We start from the raw sequence: 20,217 nt of genomic DNA, 5'->3' as shown, positions 1-20,217 counted from the left end.
GTTCTATCAATATGATTCATACTTCTGTTTGGTGTTGAATGAGACGACACAGGGTTTCAGATTAGAAAGACTTGAGCTCTTAGTTCCAGTTTATTGCAATCAATGGTATTCTAGTCAAAGAGAGCAGGGACCAGTCTCAATCCTCTGAAAATTCGTATTTGTGTCCCCCAGCATCTTGCAATGCACTGTCTCCTGAAGTACAGCACAGAGGAAAGGCTTATCCAAACTATATAAAATCTTAGGCTTTCCCAACCCCCTACCCTATTACAGTCCAGCTCTCAGCCACACACAAACAACCCAAACAGTCTGAAAGCCAGTAACTGTCAGGTTAAGATGAAGAGGATACATGGTACATAAGATATAATACTTTGTAAACAATACATTGTTCCAGAATGTGTTTTTATGGTGTGAGATGTCAACAGTAGAAACACAATTCCAGTTCCATGATGTCAATGCTGACAAGTCACACACAGAGCACCTCCATTTTCTAGACATAGAAATCTGCACACACACACCATAAATACACAAACAGTATCTAACTGTTTAAGGATATGTAGGAAGACTTGGATGGGAATGTTGGCTGACAGATCTACAAATCCAGTGACAAGTCTGATGTGTGGATGAACGTGTCATAACAAACAGTAGTTCATTCATTCCAGTTTCAGGTGACTTGTTCAAATAGTAATTTCAGTTGTCAGGCCAATCGTTACCCATTCCAGAAAAATGTATGAACTGAACTGAAGGAATAAATGGTCACAACTATGCAGATTGATCAACTTCCATTCACCAGAAAATGGTTTGCTTATAAGAACCTGGGACACCAGAGTGAATCCATATTCAGAGACAGAGGCAGGGCTAGCTTTGTTCAATGGCTTTTGTGAGGAACCCATTTGTGCAATACAGTCTAGTTAGCCATGACCACCAAGTCATGTGCCCACTAGGAGAGAAAATAAAGAAAAAATATGAATCAGATCCATTAGTCCAGTGGTTCCCAATCATTTGCGGTTACTATAGCAACAGCTGAATTTCTCTCTGCCCAGAGTACCCCTGAAGTAACTCCTCATGTACTTTTTACCAGTAAGCCTATGGTCTCATTAATATTCTCAAGTACCCCCTGTGGATCGACCAAGTACCCCCAGGGGTCCTAGTAACCCTGGTTGGGAACCACTGTTAGTTTATCTGCTGGGTCAACTCTGCCAAATCAGACACCACACGGGGTCAGACTGAGAGCCTATCAACAGCCTCCAGTTTTCACCAGGTGTCAATCCAACTTACAAAAAAATTATGTTAAAGACTTTGGGTCAACTCTCCAGCAAACTTTGGAATGATATATAAAAAAATATTCTGCCTCCAATCCCACATCTAGGCACAGAAAAAGTACAAAGTGTAAAGAGGCTACTCGTGAAGGCAAACAGATGAAATTAAACTGCATTTACATTAAAAGGACCAGATAAAGTTTACATATACCTTTTTTTCCCCAGTGTTTCTAGTGTTGACAAATATATAAAATAGTTTAAAAAGCATTAAAGTCAAGTGGTCCATAATGAAAATAAAATGTTCTCCATTGGTCACTTGAGGATATATCCCATTGGAAAAGTTCAGTATATTATCATCATACTTGTGATAATATGAAGGAAGAGTAGTGTGTCTGTGTGTGCATGCTGCAGTGATAGTTGACGTCATAGCTCTTATAATGAGAGAAGTGGATGGGGGATGGCACCGCTAGTTGTGTGGACAGGTTTCCTCACTCTGGCTAAAAGAGTGTCCACCATGTTCTGTGTGCTCCTCCGTTTGCCTCTTTCACTGTCATCCTTCTTTCCTTTCCATCTCACCAGTCTCACATCTAGTTTGGGTAATGACCAGTGCCATTTGTTCTTCCCCACTTTCATTCTCCATCTTTGACTAGAATGAGTGTCCTCTCCATCCTCCTCCTCTCTCTTCCAGGCCATCCCTTTGTTCTCTCTCACACGGCCCGCTCTTTCTCAGCGGCTGGGGGGGAGCATGGTACTGAGAATGTCTATGAGGTTGTCCAGACCCCACAGGTAGCCATCCTCGCAGTTGCCCTCGATCCAGGGGGTCCGGTGGTCCAAGGTGAGGGGGGCAGGCAGGGGCACCGTTTTCCCAAAGTCTATCATCCACACACGGGCCTGGCCTGACGCATTGTGCACAAACAGCAGGGAGCTTCCCACCACCTGGGAGAAAACAGGACATTTGAGTTCAGTCTGTCAGTGAGAGTGTTTGTTTGTGATTTAAAGATGCACTATGCAGAAATCACTCCGCCATGTCCTGGTTACTAAAATTCTAATAGTTCGCCTAATTTGGAAGACACATTTCATTGAATGCATTCAGTTGTACAACTCACTAGGTATCCGCCTTTCCCTTCATTTCAGTTTGTGACAAAACAAGCATGTATAGTGTAGAGAATCATTGTAGCATCTAAACCACAGAAATATATTGTCCATAACCAAAAATATTGTATTTTAAGCTGGTGTACAAAACTGAAAGTAAAAACTAAGTTTAAGAATGGGACGCATCGAAAGTGCACATAGAACAGATCTACTGCTTCTTAAACTTGCTTTCAATGAGGATGACAGATCTATAACTATTTCTATTTCAATTTGGTCAGGCAGCCCAAAAAGTAACATATTCCAGGTTTAATAAGGAATTTGAATCATGTCCATATCAATCACATTTAATCATAATCCAGCAAACAGGTTTGTTGAGGGAAAGTACTCATGCCAAACTTTACTATAAATATTGTCTTAATTTACCACTAGTAAGTAAAGCAGAGGTCTATGGGTACAGAGAAGTGGGAAGTAGTATAGGGTGTGAGTGAGTTTGTGTGGGTTACCTCATGTGTTCTGAAGAACTGTGATTTTTCCAGCACAGATCGCAGCTCCTCCAGACGTTGCAGGTAGACTTTCTACCAGAGAGAGAACGGGAGACAAACAGTCAAACAGACAGTCAATCTGAAGGGACTGAGTAGGTCCCCCTAGAACTCAAGTTCCCTCATGTGCCACCCGACTAAATGTCCCTCTAGAAACACGTACCAGGATCTGAATGTTCCCATCAACAAAGTCTCCCAGGGCCTGCATGACCTGGTCCCGGTGTTTGGTCTTCTTAAAGTTGGTGTTGCATGTCCCATCCGCTCTCTGCACATCAGAAATAACACAAGAGTAATTATTGATGCAGTGAAATTATTATTTGTTTTTTAATGAAGTAAGCTTTATGTGACATCTTTTTTAGTGCTGACCCATCACACCCATTTCCTTGTCTCATTATTAAGTTATTTTGCCCATAAACTTGAAACACAAAAAAATAACATTTCTCAATCCCCTCATTTAGACCCCGAGTTGAACCCAGTGTGCCCCCTGACCTTGATGCCCTCGATGCGGAAGCCCAGGGTGGCAGTGGAGCTGAGGGTCTCTCTCCACTGCATGTATCTGGGCTTCAGGATGCCTTGTTGGGCCCTCTCCTGAGCCGTAGGGGCCCCAGGGTCCACGGCCACCATCTTCTCATACATGTCCCTGCGGAGCCGTGGACGCTCCCTGGCCTTCAGGAGCTCCTCCTCCAGGTAAGTCCTGATAGGACAGGGAAGACCGGGTTAGTGAGCCAGTTCATCATCTAACAATAGTAATCTCCAGCATTGGTCCTGGAGAGCCTCAGGGCATGCAGGATTTAGTTTTGCTCTGATGAAGGTCGACTGACCGAAAGCTCAGCTACATTTTGCGTCCAGCGCCTTCACTAAATCGGTTTTGGGAGTGTGGTAGATTCTGCCTATTATTTTCCAGCTCAGTACACCAATCTCTTCCCCCGGTCTCTCACCTGCTGCCCATCTTGCAATCCATGATGGAGGGAGAGTCAAAGTCAGCCAGGAGGTCGTCCATTAGGTTGTAGTCCTGTTCGTCCCTCTGCACCACGCCGTAGTAGCCAGGGACATAGGGCCGCAGAATGTCCCCCATCAGCTTCAACAGGCACAGCTGCTCACACTCACTGTAGCGCTTCAACAAACGCCCATACTCCCCCGCATGGAAGTTACCTACGAGACAGAGGGAGGGGACAAGTGAGTGACAGAGGAAAAGAAAGTGAGAAATACTGAGAGAAAGAAAGCGAGTACAGAGTGAGTGTGTGAAAGGCCAGCAGAGAGAGAGAGAGAAACAGAGCTAGAGCACTAGAGAGACAGACACAAAGGGAGTGGTGTATACCTGCATGCCCAGCGAGCTGCACCCAGGGATAGCGCTTGTTAAAGGACACGAAGGGAGACCAGTGCACCATAGTTTTCAGCTTCTGCCACTGCTTGGTCTGGAAGGAGAGAAGCAACAAATGGGTTACACACCACCAGTCAGCTAAACTAGTGGTTTACATATGGTCATCCCGACTCATTCTTACTTGGCCACGGCAGAAAACTGGATAGAAATGTTGTATCGCTTATCAGTGGGTCATAAGACCATTTGAGGTTGATGAAAATAGTTTGAAAACCAATTATCTAAAAGACACACACACACACTCGACCGGGGGCACAGAGTGAGAGTGAGGTCCCAGCTCGCTTGAGCCAAGGCCAGGTACACAATATTTCTCACAGCCCCCATTCACAAAACATTGACCAGAAACGTCACACTGGTTCCAAAGTAACAAAAATATATCATTCCTGGCCTACACAGGAACACTATGTGCAAGTTTGATTGAGTAAGTGTGTGAGTCTGCGCGTGTAGTTAGTTTATCTATATTGGAAAAACACAGCAAGGTCACTATGCAAGAGAGTTTGACGCAAGCAAGCAGAGAGGAGAACACAGAGCATCAATTGCACACACACACACACACACACACAACTGATTAGGAAATGATACTGTATGTGTGGGAAATCACAGGAAGGAGACAGAAAGAGATAGGGACAGAGAGCCAAGGAGAGTGCAAAGGTAGGGCATAGACAAAACGTTTGAGAAAAAGAGGCAAGAGAAAGAAGAGGGAGGCAGAGGTCATCATAGAGGTAATTGAGTGGAAGGACAGGGTGTCATAAACCCATATTTTATGATCATTTACAACCCTCAGACTGCTAAAGAATGCATGCCCCTCTACAGCCCGGTAAAACCAACCAACCCCAGCCAATGTTTGTCTGTCTGCCTCCTCCGCACCCACACATTCTTTACACTGGACTGCTGAAATGTTGTGCTGAATACAGAGCGAGTAGAAATACAGGCCGGAGGCCGTATTCATTAAATATCTGAGTAGCAGTGCTGATCTAGGATCTGTCCATATAATCTTATTCATTATTAAATCGGAGACGCTTTGTGGATACGGCCCCTGAAGTTGTACTGAAAACATGGTAAAGAACAGAGACAGCGCAGGCTAGTAGTCTGAGTCCCGGGGCTGGTCAATGCCAACAGAGACTTCCGAGCTCTAAAGCTCTTTACCAGCTTAACCCAAACATAACCCTTACCTCAGAGCAGATGACACATTCACACTCACAAGAGCGGGATTCAAACACACAAAAGTGTACAGTCATCCACACACACACCTGCCAGATTGAAAACATTGCAAAATAAAGACAAAGCCCAGAAGGAAAAGTGCAAAGAGGCAGAGGTCAATGTGACAGGTGAACGATGAGCTAGCTCCAAGGTGGCACAGCACTCATCTGCAGGGGGAATTCAGCTAAGTCAGTCACTTTATCATTCTCTCTCTGTCCCTCTCGGAGCTGAGCATTGGGTGCTGGGTGTCACTACAGGGGGTCCGGAGAGCAACGGGTAATCAAAGCAGAGCTATACCCCTCCTAAATGGCTCTTTTTCTCCTCTTTCACTCCTCTCTCTCATCCACTCGTTTATATCCCACTCGCTCTCCCTCCAGCAGTTCAGGCCAGACAGCTTAATGAATGGCCCGGGGGGGCGGGGGGTCAGATGTAACTCAGTCCCCTCTATTAGATTTCACCGCCTCCTCCCATCTCCACCTCCATTATTACCTGACCTGAATGACCCTGGAGAGGAGAATCTGCCCTTACTTCTCTTTTTACTTCTCCTTTTCCCTTCCTCAACGTATTACTCCCTCTCTCCTGCCTTCACTCACTGCTTCCCGCTGTTGTTATCCCAATCCCTGCTCTATTTTTCCTCCCGCTCCTCCACTATAAAACAGCAGGGCTCTGTCCCTTTGCCCCCTCCCTCCATCCTTACCCCTCTCTTTTCTTCCCTTCATCCCGCACTACATTCTTGGAATGCGACTTGACTCTCTGCAGCCATGAAATGCACACACATATCAGTAGTGACATTCTGGTCGTCAGCGTTGACTGCAAGAGGAACACAAAAGCTCTGTTCTGGTCAAAAACTAAAGGTCGTGAAGCTGTGACCCTACTGACCTAGAGCCCTAGTGTCTATTCTGACAGCAGCCGTCATCATAAGTCTCCCTGGCTTACCACCGCCTTAGCCCAGATAGAGACAATGCAAACGTCAACTCAGAGAACCTTATTGAAACACCCACGACATAACAGCTTTTCATAATAAAGACAGATCCTAGGCGTTAAACCTGGTCAAATAAAGATAATCAAATCTTGTGTTGGACTTTAATGGACCCAATACACACCTGAGCCAGCCTACGGACACACAAAGACAACTCTCCTTCTACCTGTCCATACTAGCTAATGCCAAAGCAGATAGATAATCCTTCTACAGACGGACAGAATCCAACACCTGTCCAGACCTGCTTCAACTAGAGAGGACAGGGTTTGTAGCAGCACTTCCACACATACCTGTGTGGATCAGCACAGAGATAGGAGATAACGTAATGCTGATGGCATATACCACAAACCCCCGAGGTGCCTTATTGCTATTATAGACTGGTTACCAATGTAATTAGAAGAGTAAAAATAAAATGTTTTGTCATACCCGAGGTATACGAGCTGATATACCACGGCTTTCAGCCAATCATCATTCAGGGCTCAAACCACACAGTTTATATTGTATTGCATGTAAGCCTGTCCTCACCTGTTGACATCCGTCTCCAATCTCAGCTCTTCCCAACAGTATATCTAATCTAGTATGTCTAATCTGTTTGTCTCATCTCTTGCCTGGCAGACAGAGCAGTAGTGGAGCAGTAGACGGGCGCTGACACAGGCACACACAGACTGCACCCCCCACAGCTACTCGCCCAAGCCTTCCCCATTTCTCCTTCTCCCAAATCCAGTCAGCTGATGTTCTGAAAGAGCTGCAAAATCTGGACGCCTACAAATCAGCCGGGCTAGACAATCTGGACCCTTTGTTTCTAAAATTATCTGCCGAAATTGTTGCAACCCCTATTACTAGCCTGTTCAGCCTCTCGTGTCGTCTGAGATTCCAAAAAGATTGGAAAGCAGCTGCTGTCATCCCCCTCTTCAAAGGACGGGACACTCTTGACCCAAACTGCTACAGACCTATATCTATCCTACCCTGCCTTTCTAAGGTCTTTGAAAGCCAAGTTAACAAACAGATTACCAACCATTTCGAATCCCACCGCACCTTCTCCGCTATGCAATCTGGTTTCAGAGCTGGTCATGGGTGCACCTCAGCCACGCTCAAGGTCCTAAACGATATCGTAACCGCCATCAATAAGAAACAATACTGTGCTGCCGTATTTATTGACCTGGCCAAGGCTTTCGACTCTGTCAATCACCACATCCTCATTGGCAGACTCAATAGCCTTGGTTTCTCAAATGATTGCCTCGCCTGGTTCACCAACTACTTCTCTGATAGAGTTCAATGTGTCAAATCGGAGGGCCTGTTGTCCGGACCTCTGGTAGTGTCTATGGGGGTGCCACAGGGTTCAATTCTTGGGCCAACTCTTTTCTCTGTATAGATCAATGATGTCGCTCTTGCTGCTGGTGAGTCTCTGATCCACCTCTACGCAGACGACACCATTCTGTATATTTCTGACCCTTCTTTGGACACGGTGTTAACAACCCTCCAGACGAGCTTCAATGCCATACAACTCTCCTTCCGTGGCCTCCAACTGCTCTTAAATACAAGTAAAACTAAATGCATGCTCTTCAACCGGTCGCTGCCTGCACCTGCCCGCCCGTCCAGCATCACTACTCTGGACGGTTCTGACTTAGAATATGTGGACAACTACAAATACCTAGGTGTCTGGTTAGACTGTAAACTCTCCTTCCAGACTCACATCAAACATCTCCAATCCAAAGTTAATCTAGAATTGGCTTCCTATTTCGCAACAAAAGCATCCTTCACTCATGCTGCCAAACATACCCTCGTAAAACTGACCATACTACCGATCCTCGACGATGTCATTTACAAAATATCCTCCAATACCCTACTCAATAAACTGGATGCAGTCTATCACAGTGCCATCCGTTTTGTCACCAAAGCCCCATATACTACCCACCACTGCGACCTGTACGCTCTCGTTGGCTGGCCCTCGCTTCATACTCGTCGCCAAACCCACTGGCTACACTTCATCTACAAGACCCTGCTAGTTAAAGTCCCCTCTGCTCACTGGTCACTATAGCAGCACCCACCTGTAGCACGCGCTCCAGCAGGTATAGCTCTCTGGTCACCCCCAAAGCCAATTCCTCCTTTGGCCATCTCTCCTTCCAGTTCTCTGCTGCCAATGACTGGAACGAACTACAAAAATCTCTGAAACTGGAAACACTTATCTCCCTCACTAGCTTTAAGCACCAGCTGTCAGAGCAGCTCACAGATCACTGCACCTGTACATAGCCCATCTATAATTTAGACCATACAACTACCTCTTCCCCTACTATATTTATTTATTTAGCTCCTTTGCACCCCATTATTTATATTTCTACTTTGCACTTTCTTCCACTACATATCTACCATTCCAGTGTTTTACTTGCTATACTTTATTTACTTTGCCACCATGGCCTTTTTTGCCTTTACCTCCCTTATCTCACCTCATTTGCTCACATTGTATATAGACTTATTTTACTACTGTATTATTGACTGTAAGTTTGTTTTACTCCATGTGTAACTCTGTGTTGTCGTATGTGTCCAACTGCTTTGCTTTATCTTGGCCAGGTCGTAATTGTAAATGAGAACTTGTTCTCAACTTGCCTATCTGGTTAAATACAGGTGAAATAAAAATAAATAAAAAAAAGAGGGGACGTGAGAGTGTAGCCAGTCCCACACACTCTGTACCATCAGTACAGGGTCTCCAAACGAGACCTCCACGAGCATCCGGCGCTCCATCGGACTGTCCCTCAGTTAGCCTAGAGGGGTTAGCATTTAGCCTTGCCCCTCTCTGTATATCCCTGTTAGCCTAGCATGAGCATTTAGCCCTACCTATGACTGTTAGAAGGGCTGTGGCTAAATGCTACAGAGGCTATCTGTCCCTCAGTTAGCCCTGCAGCATTAGCAGTCAGCTAATGTAATTGCCTGGCTTTATTAACTTGTGTTTTCTGGTAAACATCCCCTCTCGTATGAGGTTACATTATAATCCCTCTCCTACTGAGCCCTCCCTCTCTGCCTTCTCTTTAATTAACGCCAACTGATCTCTGTCCTCTCTGCAGCATTTTGTCACTCCTCTCTTAGAGTATCACTGTCTCCCTACCTGGTGTTACTTCTCCCTCCCAGGACTCATGCTCGCTCTTTAACGCGTCACTCTCCCTCACACTAATCTGTCACTTAGCGCTACATTTTCCCTCTCCCCAAGTTTGATGACCTCCGCCTCCCTTTTATCAATTTTCCCTCTCCATGTTTCTTTCCCCACCACACCAACTGTCTTTCTGATATCAGGGTCCTCTCACAATCTGTCTGTCACAGTCTCTCTCTAATCCCCCCCCCCCCCCCCCCCCCCCCATCAGCCTGTCCTGAGCCGGTGTCCTCAGAAAGACAGAGTCCCCAGTGACAGACACGTCTGTAATACCCAGAGAGAAAGGGCCTCTTTACTCTACACTACTTTGATGACACATACTAGTCCCAGGAAATGTACTTCTGTAGTGTAAACAGACAGATCGAATCAAAATCTCTCTATGAGCGATGTCTCCCACACTTGCTCCGGAGGTAGTGTGGGAGACATCTACCCCACCTAACCCCCTGAGTAGTATAGTGTAATGACAATGGCTTTCCCACACCACATGTCCCTAAAATAAATACCTTAATACCAGCAGACAGCATTTTTTTCTCTGTTAACTAAACTGAAAATTGTGGGGCAAAGACAACTTTCAAGTGTGTGAGTATGATGCAAAAAACATCGACCTAACGTAGCCAATTCTGTTTTGTGGGAGTCCACATGTTGGAGCCAAAGTGAATTACTAGATTGGATATTCAGAGGAAAACATTTCTAAATACCCCTAAGCACTAACCCCACTTTCTTTTTTAATTGGTTCTATGGAACCCAGGACTCCTTGGAAAACAGTGGCATTTGTTACGGAGTGGACTATTCTGACTAAATAAAGAAAATGTAAATCCACTAGAGTACTCCCCTATAGCTCCCTCTAAACCCTTCCCCCGCTGTCCTGTTTCTTTTGTCCTTCAGAGAAACTTCTCAGACATATGTAAGCCCAGAGAGAGAGAGAAAAACACAGGCATGTGGCTGTTGTAAATAGTTTTTGATTTATAAAGGGGGTACGCCCTGTTTTACTGCTCACAAACACCAGTGTGTCAATGCTGTACTCTAAGACATCCTCCAGCGATTTATTTTTATTTTTTTACTTTAACTGTTGAAAAGCAATATCCCAAGTATAAATACAGTAAAGTACACACACTAAAGGGTCAAATAAAATATCTTGAGCAAAATAGTGTTTTGTAGACCGCTGCAAACTTCAAGGAGTAGGGCGTTAAAGGAGTTGGTCTGATGGGAATCTGTGATAGTCGCGGCCTTCCCCTTGCTTGAGGAACAACAGAGAAGCATTAGAGAACAAAAGAGGAACGGCTCTCTCTCTACTTGTGGCCATGTCCTGACTTACTTGGACCACCTATTGAGATGTGCCTTTTGTTAAGTAAATCTTGGGATATCTCGTATCAACAGTAAAAGTTGAGTAAAAGGACATCTTACTTTTAGGTGTGATGCTGCTCTTTTTCAGGCCTTGTTTACATGTAAACCACATCCCCTCCATTCTGCTCTCGGTGGCAGGAGCAGCACAGCTCAACCACAGCCCAGTTAACACACACACAAAAAACTAAGTCTGACACAAATGTGTGTTTTAATGCTTTTGTGGACACTTACAAGCATGTGTAAGAGTGTGTGTGTGTGTGTCTATGCATGTTCGAGTGTGGCAACTTTGCCATCGTGAGTTGCATAATGCAAGTTCATCGACGAGTTGTTCTTGTGTGTGCGCATGTGGAGTATGTGCTGTACACGCGTGTGTGTGTTGTGGGATATATTGTAGAGTGTGTGTAGGGAGGGTACTTTATCACTCCTCCACCACTTATCTATATTTTCCTCTGCCTTCTGTTCCACTGCCTGCGTATCAGGGGAAAACCTTGTGCTGTGTTGCAAGGCTAAACACAGGGGGAATATATTGTCAGAGAAATGAAGGGATGATGCAGGCAGAAAGAGACTTTATGAAAATATGTCAAAAGTAATGTGTAATATTTAAAGACGTTACATTCAAAATACAGACCAGAGAGCGAGCGAGAAAGAGAAAAAAAGAGAAACAGCGCCATATATGGCAATGATGTCGCCTAGCAACGCAACTGCCTGCAGCCCAATTTTCCATGACACTCTGAGATGGCATCAGAGTGTGTAGTGTCTGAGTGCGTGCCTTCAACTCTAAATATGCAGTGTGAGCAGGCAAGTATCTACGATGTACGTCATTGAGCACAAAGTGTAACAACTGGTTTGGCCACACTTTGAAAGCGTACAGTCAGCCAATAACAACCAAGGCCCTAACACTATCACAACCAACACTCGCCCCAGTGCTGCCGTATCACACCAGCTAGATCCAAAATGGACATCCAGTACAGTCACTCACTATGTTCCAGATATTCAATCATAACAATAGTGTGGGTGGGATCTATAACATGGGAACTGCTGACAAACCCTCTCATCCAGACTAAATTCATACATTAACAAGGATGACACACACAGATATGGAAATAGCTGGACTCGCAGAAGATAAAGCAAATTAGAGAAAGCAAATGAGGGAGGAAAAGAGAGCGACAAAGTAGGTAGAAAGAGAGCTATGGCTAAGTATCGGAATTCAGGATGTTTGGGAACATTATTTTTAAGGCTCACTCTCTCCACACATTGACTCACACACACAGCATAGAAACCCACTGGAGCGCGCACACACACACACACACTGCGAGAGTGAGTCACTCACAGCAATGTCATCTAAATAGGTCAGTCATTATGTGTTATTTGCAAGACCATCTCCCTTTCAGAGACATGAAGAAATTAGGACTGAACATATGTCCTCCTGAAGTAGTTTCTCTCATAAACACATTGATTACAACGACTGCACTCAGAGAGAGAGAAAGTAACAGGGAGAGAAAGTACGTGTGTGTTGGTGATATGTAACCTGTATACATTCTAGTATTTCCACACCGTGGTACCTTCCAGGATTCACACCATTCCTGTTCAGCAAGAGTGCTTGCCTGCGTTTCAAATTGGTCCATTTCTAGGAAAGACATCCTGTTTTTGAGCTCATGTCATTCCAAGCATTTCTTGTCACGGTGCATCAAAGGCAACATAATTTACCACTGTAAAAGGTTAGAGCTGGATCATGCATGGGCCAAAAACAAGAACAGCCTGGGGTTCAGCAAATGACCCCGTGTTTATCAAGACGAGCTCATTAGTGACAATCTCAGCTAAGGGTCATAGTGGTTGGAGTCATGGGTAAAGAGTCACTTAGGAGTGAAAGGGCCTTCATTGGTGAACCTATTTATTGGCTTAGGTGTATTATGTAAGCGACACCACAGGTTCACCGAGCTCAGCTGATTTCCACCATATTTTTTTACACCCAACTGATCCTTTCTGATCTATGTGTAAATACAATTGCGCTCCAAACTCCTGCAGGCTCAATATTCACCACACACCCTGTGGTAGGAGCACAGGTGCTTGGTGGCTGTGTGTGTATGTGAGACGTGTGAGATTCAGATATGTTATCTAGGAGTAGATCTGACACACACTGACATAGAGAATTGTGAATTCCTCAGTCTCCAATGTGTGTGGGATTGACATGTGTCTGTAAGTCAACAATGGAGTTGTGGTGGTGGAACATGCATTATCAGTGAATGTGTGCTCTGCGCATTAGGGCATCATTTCAATCATAGTGCATCTCTTCTGCATAAATGGAAAAAGACTATGCCTCATATCAATAGCATGACGGGCATACAGTAGGTTACAAATGTGCCATGGAAGTGTGTGTACAGAAAGTAGCCTAACAAAAAGCATGAGCTGGTGTACACCCAGAGAAATTATTTTGTGTAGAGGTGCTGAGTAACACAGTATAAACTGCAAGAGATATATATATACACATATATATAAAACTCCCAGTAATTGATTGGGTAAACCAACAACATTTTCCCCTGAAGAAGGAACAGTGATGCTGAAATGTTGGTGGTTTACCCAATCAATTACTGGGAGTTTATACATAGGTGCTATGCTCTTTATTTATTAGTGTGCAGAAAGTAAACAATAGGGCTGTGTTTAAGTATGTGCCCATCCATGGCACTTCTAGCCAACATTTAGGACCGATTATAGCCAAAGAGTTTAACATATTACTAATGGGTGTTTTTGATGCAACCTCATACAGAAGATAACCCTCTAGTCAGCAGACCATCAGATTTTATGCACAAACAAATTAAGAATGGCACACTCACCCCCATTCCTTCGTCTGGACTGCCCAGCATGTTGCAAATGACTGGGGACAGGCTGGACTCGATGTCGCTGCCGGTGAAGTCATCCTCGGACTCCTCAAACGACGAGGCGGAGGATACGCAGCCGGCGGAGGACGAGTTGGAGAGCTTTCGGCGAAAGCGCATTAGCGCCGGGGATCCTCCACAGCCACTGTCCGAACAGGGGGACTCATCATCGGCGTTTGGATCTAGGGATGATCCACCGACTCCGAGTTCCATGGTCCTTGGGTCTAGTGTTTCCTGAGTCAGACTGGGGCTTGGATCTCTGGTTATAATAAGCTTTGGGATAGTACCAGGGAAACGTTGGCTACCTAGTGGACTTTTGACCTGTCCGTGTGGCTGTTTTGGAGAGTTAGTCGAGGAGTCCTCCTGGTTCCCCGACTCAATGGAACAACCGCTTTGTTCATTTTTCCTGACAGCTTCGGGCTCACAAGAAGCAGTGAGAAAGTTAGATTTGGTCATTTCTAACTCTGTGTGTGGTATATCATACCCTATCGGTTCTGACACGCCACTTGTCAGAGGCTCGTCCAAACGCAAGCTCAGTGATGCCAGGGTCAGTTTTAAATTCTCCTCTCCAGATATGCGCCAATGGACTGAACCATCCGATGGTACAGCCCCCGATATCGCCCTGACCTCGGAGGCAACCCCACCCTGTTCATCAAATCCGAATGGCTTGTTTTCCATGGCCCAAGCCGGGGCATTCCAGACATGATCCTCCCCAGTTGTTTCTGGGCTGCTGCGCTGCGTAACTACGCAGCGGGTTCTTTCGAATCCTCTGGCCAGCGTATCCAAGCCTGTCGCATCGAAGGAAGAATCGGCCGCTCCCTTGCTCACAGCGTCACTGTCGAGAGCCTGAATCTTTTCATACTGAATTCGAGATGGGTATTCGGCGACCGGGGTGGTGTAGTCCACTACCTCCGACTCTGTCTGTCCTCTCAACAACTTTCCTCGCCCGTGACCACGAAGGGTTTCCGAATCTCCAGATCCGATTACAAGCCCTACCTCCAGTTGACCTGTGCCTGGCGAAGGCAACTGCTTCGTTTTCATCAGATTCCTGTAAAACCGGTCACCCCTTCGCCCCTCACGGGTAAATATGCAGATAGGGACTCGTTTGGCTGTCTCAGTTGGTTTCCAGTACGAGAGACCAGAACGCGTTTGACCCATTCTGTAAATGGTAGTAGCAGCGCACAAGTCACACCTTCCGAGATGTTTCCAATTTGAAACAATTCTCACTGTGCTACAAAGTAACACGAGTCACGTGCTCCACTCATTGTTGCCAATGATAAATGACAATTGTAGGAAAATGTTGATCAAAATGTTTGAATATTCCATATCTGCAAGAAAAAAAACAGTTTTAGAATATTTTGCCAAAACACTTCACATAAGCCACTGCACTGCTTTCCATTTGGTCTTATCTATGTCATATTGCAATAAACAACTTCAAACAATCTCATAAAAAAGGTACAAGGTACACACTTTTGCTTTCATTAAAAGAGATGAGTGAAATTGATGTTCGGTGTGAAGGGTGAACATATGGTACGAAAACAGGAAAAGTTTTTTTTTTGTGCCTTTTGAGGCCAATAATTTGAGCTATATTGCTTTGCTGATGTTTTTGTATTTAGAATGGGTGTGGCGGCAGGTAGCCTAGTGGTTAGAGCGGTGGATCGTTAAGGTTGCTGGATCGAATCCCCGAGACGACAAAGGCAGGGGCGAAAATCTGATATCAACTTTGGAGGGGACAATTACATTACATTTTCTCAAGAGCAATTCCTGAGGGGGGACACCAAAAGTAGTGCTGTAACACATAGCCTACGTTTAATATGGTAAATGTATGTTGAGGAACCAAAGAAATAAGGTGTTTGCCGTACTCCTAACTACCGGTACCCAAAACTACACAACTAATCACAACAGCAATACCATTGCTTTTAACAAATCTTAGTTCAGTCACCAGTTTAAGTTGAGAGTGGGGGTATCCATGACATTTTCCAATTATGTTCCTATTTTACAAGTAAAAAAAATTGAGAACCTTTCATAATGTTGCCAAACAAAGACTCAACAAACTTACCTGAGACTCCCTGTCTCTGCCAGTCTGTCCCTGCATATCTGTCCCCAACTCTGCTGTCTGTGTGCCATCTGTTGCCTGCTCTGCCTAATGACATCATTGTGAAACATTTCCATTAGAATTTCATTTCTTTCTTATGAACATTTTATCAACTAGTCTTTGAGATATTAGGCTACTAGGGTTCTTACTTTGCGTTTTGGTGTACTGAAAAATACTCTGATAGTCTTTTTTCTGCCATTTTTCTGCCATTTTTCTACCTGGTTGGCTACACACACACAGTATGTAGGTTATTTACAGTAGGAGATGGGCTTCTATCATCTTATCTTCTATCATTCTATATGGGCTTCGATCTAAAAGGTAGCTAGCAAATGTGAAACGGATTGCAGTGACAAGAGTTGACAGCTGTATGAGTTCACCATTTACACAACATATGCTGCAACCTTTTGTAATTTTAATCGTTTGTTTCATATTGGCTGGCTTCTAACAATAGCTGAATTTGCAAAGCTAGCGAGCACCAATTCAGTGGTGTTTGCTATAATCTTTGCTACCCGGGTTAAATAAAGGTGAAATAAAATATATAAATAAAAGTTCCCTTGCGACAATTTAGCTTTTGCAACGAGACCATTAAATATATTTAAAACAACGGTAGAAGAGAGTGTAGTTCTGTTCAGTTTATCACTAACCTTATCACAGGGACTTTGAAGCACTAACTTACATGCATGCTGATCTTGGAATAAATTGACGATAGCAAAAGATTCCATCTTTGACGACGCCACATAAATGGAATAGGTACTAGCTAGCTTAATAGTTAATATTTGCGCGCTAGCTCTGCATATTCAGCTAGTGTGTGTGCGCGATTGACTGGATTAACCTCACGTCAGTTACGTGCATTGAGTGCCTTTCAGACAGTAGATACGACCTCTACGTTACCTCACAAGCTAAGGAACTGGCAGTGGATCAAACCATTGTGAGGCAAAGGGTGGGGGGGTCGCAATCTTTTGAAACTTAAAAACGAGCTATTAAGTGTCTATAATCAGCACAATTGCTTTCATTGCGTATTATTAATATTATTTAAATTACATAGTTATGTTTCAGTGATATATTGGGGGGGACAAATCATATTTTTCCCAGGATGGGGGGGTCGTGTCCCCCCCGTCCCTCCCGGGATTTCCGCCCCTGGACAAAGGTAAAGCAAATCTGTAGTTCTGCTCCATGAACAACGCAGTTAACCCACTGTTCCCCAGTAGGCCCTCAATGTAAATAAGAATTTGTTCCTAACTGACTTGCCCCATTAGCTGCTGTTAAGGCAGTAGCTACTCTTCCTGGGGTCCAGCAAAATTAAGGCAGTTATACAATTTACAATATATTCACAACACATTGTGTGTGCCCTCAGGTCCCTACTCTATAACTACAACACAAAATCTGTGTGTATAGTACATATGTTATTGTGTGTTAGTATTTTTCATTTATTTGACTAGGCAAGTTCTTATTTACAATGACGGCCTACCCCGGCCAAACTCGGACGACACTGGGCCAATTGTGCGCCGCCCTATGGGACTCCCAATCACTGCCGGATGTGATACAGCCTGGATTCGAACCAGGGACTGTAGTGACGCCTCTTGCACTGAGATGCAGTTCCTTAGGCACAGAGTGGTGCAGCGGTCTATGTTTGTGTTGCTTCACAGTACCCGCTGTTCCATAAGGTGTATTTATCTGTTTTTTAAATATAATTTTACTGCTTGCATGACTTACTTGATGTGGAATAGAGTTCCATGTAGTCATGGGTCTATGTAGTACTGTGCGCCTCCCATAGTCTGTTCTGGACTTGGGGATTGTGAAGAGACCTCCGGTGGCATGTTTTGTGGGGTATGCATGGCTGTCTGAGCTGTGTGCCAGTAGTTCAAACAGACAGCTCGGTGTGTTAAACATGTCAATACCTCTCACAAATACAAGTAGTGATGAAGTCAATCTCTCCTCCACTTTGAGCCAGGAGTGATTGACATGCATATTATTAATGTTAGCGCTGTTTACATCTAAGGGCCAGCCGTGCTGTCCTGTTCTGAGCCAATTGCAATTTTCCTAAGCCCCTCTTTGTGGCACCTGGCCACACGACTGAACAGTAGTCCAGGTGAGACAAAACTAGGGCCTGTAGGACCTGTCTTGTTGATAGTGCTGTTAAGGCAGAGCTGCGCTTTATTATGGACAGATTTCTCCCCATCTTAGCTACTGTTGTATCAATGTGTTTTGACCATGACAGTTTACAACCCAGGGTTACTCCAAGCAGTTAAGTCACCTCAACCTGCTCAATTTCCACATTATTCATTACAATATTTAGTTGGGGTTTAGTGAATGATTTGTCTGAAATACAATGCTGAGTTTTTGAAATATTTAGGACTAACTTATTCCTTGCCACCCATTTTGAAACTAACTGCAGCTCTTTGTTAAGTGCTGCAGTAATTTCAGTCGCTGTAGTAGCTGACGTGTATAGTGTTGAGTTATCCACATACATAGACACACTGGCTTTACTCAAAGTCAGTAGCATGTCATTAGTAAAGTTTGAAAAAACTAAGGGCCTAGACAGCTGCCCTGGAGAATTCCTGATTCTAACTGGATTATGTTGGATAGGCTTCCATTAAAGAACACCCTCTGTGTTCTGTTAGACAGGTTCGCCAGATAAAACTCAGCAGGGACGACCAGGGATGTTCTCTTGATAAGTGGACCATTTTCCTGTCATGCTAGCCATTCAAAATGTATTGAGTACTGTTGAGTTTCAGGGAAAATGTATAGAGTAAAAAGTACATAATTTTCTTTAGGAATGTAGTGAAGTAAAAGTTGACTTAAGTAATACTTTAAAGTATTTTTACTTAAGTACTTTACACCACTGCCTATAAGCATGCTGAAAGTCTGTTGTCAATTTGTTTACTGTAAAATAGCATTGTACTGGTCAAAAAATTTTTCCAAAGTTTTGCTAAGAGCTGGCAGCAAGCTTATAGGTCTGCCGTACTAAGGGTTGGTAACAGGCTGATTGGTCGGCTATTTGAGCCAGTAAAGGGTCGCTTTACTATTTATAGGTAGGGGAATGAATGCTTGATCTGAAAATGTGGTCGGAGGATTCGTATGGAGGATGTGACACAATTGCGTAGCCTTCGGAGGCATGCAGAGGTCAACTCAAGCTCCGTACCGCATCGCCGTGTGCCGCTCAAATTTTGTAACAATGCAGAGGGCTTTGTAAAGCTCCACATTTACATAATTGGTTGATGGTAGGTGGAGGCGTGAGGTCCTGTATAAACAAACTCACTTCTATGACAACTTCCTTAACTTTTTGCACTGCTCTGCGAAGTGCTAAAAGTAAGTTTGCTCTGACTTCTGCAGAGGCCACATCGCAGTAAATGCTGTACTGCCAATGCAGGCATCGGATTAACCATGCCAGGCCTTTTATCGAGATAACTTTGGTCAACTCAAGTTCAACTCAGGATAACCAGTACCACAAAAGTGGGGCATGAGAGTGTCGAAGTGTCGAAGACATCAAAACTATGAAATAACACATATGGATTCATGTAGTAACCAAAAGTGTTAAACAAATCAAAATATATTTCAGATTCTTCAAAGTAGTCACTCTTTGCCTTGATGACGCCTTTGCACACTCTTGGCATTCTCTCAACCAGCTTCACACCGAATGCTTTTCCAACAATCTTGAAGGAGCTCCCACATATGGAGAGCACTTGTTGGCTGCTTTTCCTTCACTCTGCGGTCCAACTCATCCCAAACCATCTCAATTGGGTTGAGGTCAGGTGATTGTGGAGACCAGGTCATCTGTTGCAGCACTCCATCACTCTCCTTGGTCAAATAGCCCTTACACAGCCTGGAGGTGTGTTTTGGGTCATTGTTCTGTTGGGGAAAAAATTATATCCCATCTGGTTTGCGCTTAGTGGGACTGGCATATCGCTGCAGAATGCTGTGGTAGCCATGCTGGTTAAGTGTGCCTTGAATTCTAAAGAAATTACATTGACAGTGTCACCAACAAAGCACCCCCACACCTCCTCCTCCATGCTTCATGGTGGGAACCACACATGCAGAGATCATCCGTTCACCTACTCTGCGTCTCACAAAGACACGACGGTTGGAACCGAAAATCTCAAATTTGAACTCATCAGACCATAGGACGGATTTCCACCGGTCTAAGGTCCATTGTTGGTGTTTCTTGGTCCAAGCAAGTCTCTCCTTCTTAATGGTGTCCTTTAGTAGTGGTTTCTTTGCAGCAATTCGACCATGAAGGCCTGATTCACGCCGTCTCCTCTGAACAGTTGACGTTGAGATGTGTCTGTTACTTGAACTCCGTGAAGCATTTATTTGGGCTG

At 44.4% G+C, this 20,217-nt stretch overlaps 2 protein-coding genes across 4 annotated transcripts in view; one reads left to right on the top strand and one right to left on the bottom strand.

Annotated features, from left to right (window-relative positions):
* Window positions 1–54: 54 nt before the first annotated feature.
* The window catches only part of LOC106612483 (inositol-trisphosphate 3-kinase C), a 25,996-nt gene continuing 5,833 nt past the window's right edge, over window positions 55–20,217 (bottom strand). Inside the window, exons 1-8 of one of the 3 annotated variants that reach the window (XM_045724361.2) lie at window positions 15,863–16,240; window positions 13,762–15,131; window positions 4,206–4,302; window positions 3,826–4,039; window positions 3,377–3,581; window positions 3,051–3,152; window positions 2,852–2,923; window positions 55–2,192 (exon numbers count right to left, since the gene is read on the bottom strand). In XM_045724361.2, coding sequence (XP_045580317.1) covers window positions 1,983–2,192; window positions 2,852–2,923; window positions 3,051–3,152; window positions 3,377–3,581; window positions 3,826–4,039; window positions 4,206–4,302; window positions 13,762–14,961 — 2,100 coding nt within the window. In that variant the 5' untranslated portion in view covers window positions 14,962–15,131; window positions 15,863–16,240 and the 3' untranslated portion in view covers window positions 55–1,982. Of the gene's footprint in view, window positions 2,193–2,851; window positions 2,924–3,050; window positions 3,153–3,376; window positions 3,582–3,825; window positions 4,040–4,205; window positions 4,303–6,969; window positions 7,103–13,761; window positions 15,132–15,862; window positions 16,241–20,217 lie in introns of those variants that run through there. The other 2 variants (XM_014213661.3, XM_014213662.3) reach the window with 2 other exon arrangements.
* The window catches only part of LOC106612482 (G elongation factor, mitochondrial 1), a 24,317-nt gene continuing 18,880 nt past the window's right edge, over window positions 14,781–20,217 (top strand). The window contains exon 1 of the mRNA XM_082956157.1: window positions 14,781–14,884. The gene's annotated coding sequence lies outside the window, so the exon portion shown is untranslated. The remainder of the gene's footprint in view (window positions 14,885–20,217) is intronic.

Source organism: Salmo salar, chromosome 09 (assembly GCF_965601325.2).
Source record: "Salmo salar chromosome 09, fSalSal1, whole genome shotgun sequence".
In the NCBI taxonomy this organism is placed as follows: domain Eukaryota; kingdom Metazoa; phylum Chordata; class Actinopteri; order Salmoniformes; family Salmonidae; genus Salmo; species Salmo salar.
Note: the sequence above shows the minus strand (reverse complement) of the source record. Positions and strands in the feature narration are given on the sequence as shown.